At 47.1% G+C, this 1,137-nt stretch overlaps 1 protein-coding gene across 2 annotated transcripts in view; it reads right to left on the bottom strand.

Annotated features, from left to right (window-relative positions):
* Nucleotides 1–732, bottom strand: part of Spaca7 (sperm acrosome associated 7) — a 23,676-nt gene extending 22,944 nt beyond the window's left edge. For both annotated transcript variants that reach the window (XM_028766273.1, XM_028766274.1), the window contains exon 1: nucleotides 573–732. In XM_028766273.1, the coding sequence (XP_028622106.1) occupies nucleotides 573–666 (94 nt within the window). In that variant the 5' untranslated portion in view covers nucleotides 667–732. The remainder of the gene's footprint in view (nucleotides 1–572) is intronic.
* Between the last annotated feature and the right edge of the window lie 405 nt (nucleotides 733–1,137).

Here is a 1,137-nt window from a genome sequence, read left to right as displayed (position 1 = left end):
GCTACTTGGCCATCATTAACAAGCACTAAGAATACTGTGTCTTCCACTGGTATTAAATGCAATAAAGTATCAGTGTTAATGTTGTTAGTGTGACAAGAACAGATGTATAAAAATATGCTTTATCCACTTTGCAGAGAGTAGCAAGGCATTGGGGCAGTGCTAAATGTTATGCCGAAGGACATGTGTGCACTTGAGCACTTGGTGTGTGTGTATCAATGTGTGTATGTGTACATGTCTTTATGTGTGTGTCTTTATATATATGTACATGTGTGTGGTACATGCAAACGTATGTAGGTATAAAAACAAGTTGGGAAACATGCAGCCGTAAAAATGGAGGAGGGACACATGGAGGTTTGTGACACTATTCCTCTACCTTGGGCTGAGTCAGAACATTTCCATTAAGAGAAAGCTTATGTGTGTGATGTGGGAGGCTGTCCCCCAGCATTCCTGTGTGAGAGGTATTCAAAGATGAAGAGCCTTTCCCTTCTCAAGTTCCAACGAAGAAAGGAAGCACAAAGAAGATAGCTTCCTCTACGGCTTCCGGGCCAGAGGTTTCTGTCCACGGGACCTACCTGAAGTTGTCTTGACTGGCTGTAGCTCAGTGCCTTGCCAGCAGCACAGCAAGAAGACAGATAAGAAGGTCTCCACTCTTCTATTCGCTGCCATGGTCCCTCCAGTTACAGGAGGAGGCCCTTCCCTGAAAGGTCTTCAGCTTCCCCAGCCTTGGACTCCTGGATACATGGAATGTGGGGGACCTGTGACATCACCATAGGGCACTGACCTGGGTTCCTTCCCCATTAGAGTGTTTGTGTTATGTTGTGGACCTGTGAGAACATGGTTCAGAAGTGAGCTGGGGTCCTGCACTGTGTGGGGTTCATTTCCCTGTGGGGCGTTGTAGGGATCTGATGGTGCGTGAGGCTTTCGTGGTAGATGTCAGCCTCAGAGAGTGAGAAGAGTATTGTAGCTCTTCTGACATCCATAAAGGCACACAGCCCTGGGGACTTAACATGCGTCATGACTTAAGCCCTATGACTTAAGAAAGTGTCTGAATAGGATCCAGGCATGTGGCTCCACACCTCTTCAGGCTGTGACTCACTTGAATGACCAGAGACAAAGACAGACACGGCCAGTGGATAA

This window comes from Grammomys surdaster, unplaced genomic scaffold (genome assembly GCF_004785775.1).
Source record: "Grammomys surdaster isolate TR1022 unplaced genomic scaffold, NIH_TR_1.0 167, whole genome shotgun sequence".
In the NCBI taxonomy this organism is placed as follows: domain Eukaryota; kingdom Metazoa; phylum Chordata; class Mammalia; order Rodentia; family Muridae; genus Grammomys; species Grammomys surdaster.
The sequence above is the reverse complement of the archived record's forward strand: the minus strand, read 5'-3'. Positions and strand labels throughout refer to the sequence as shown.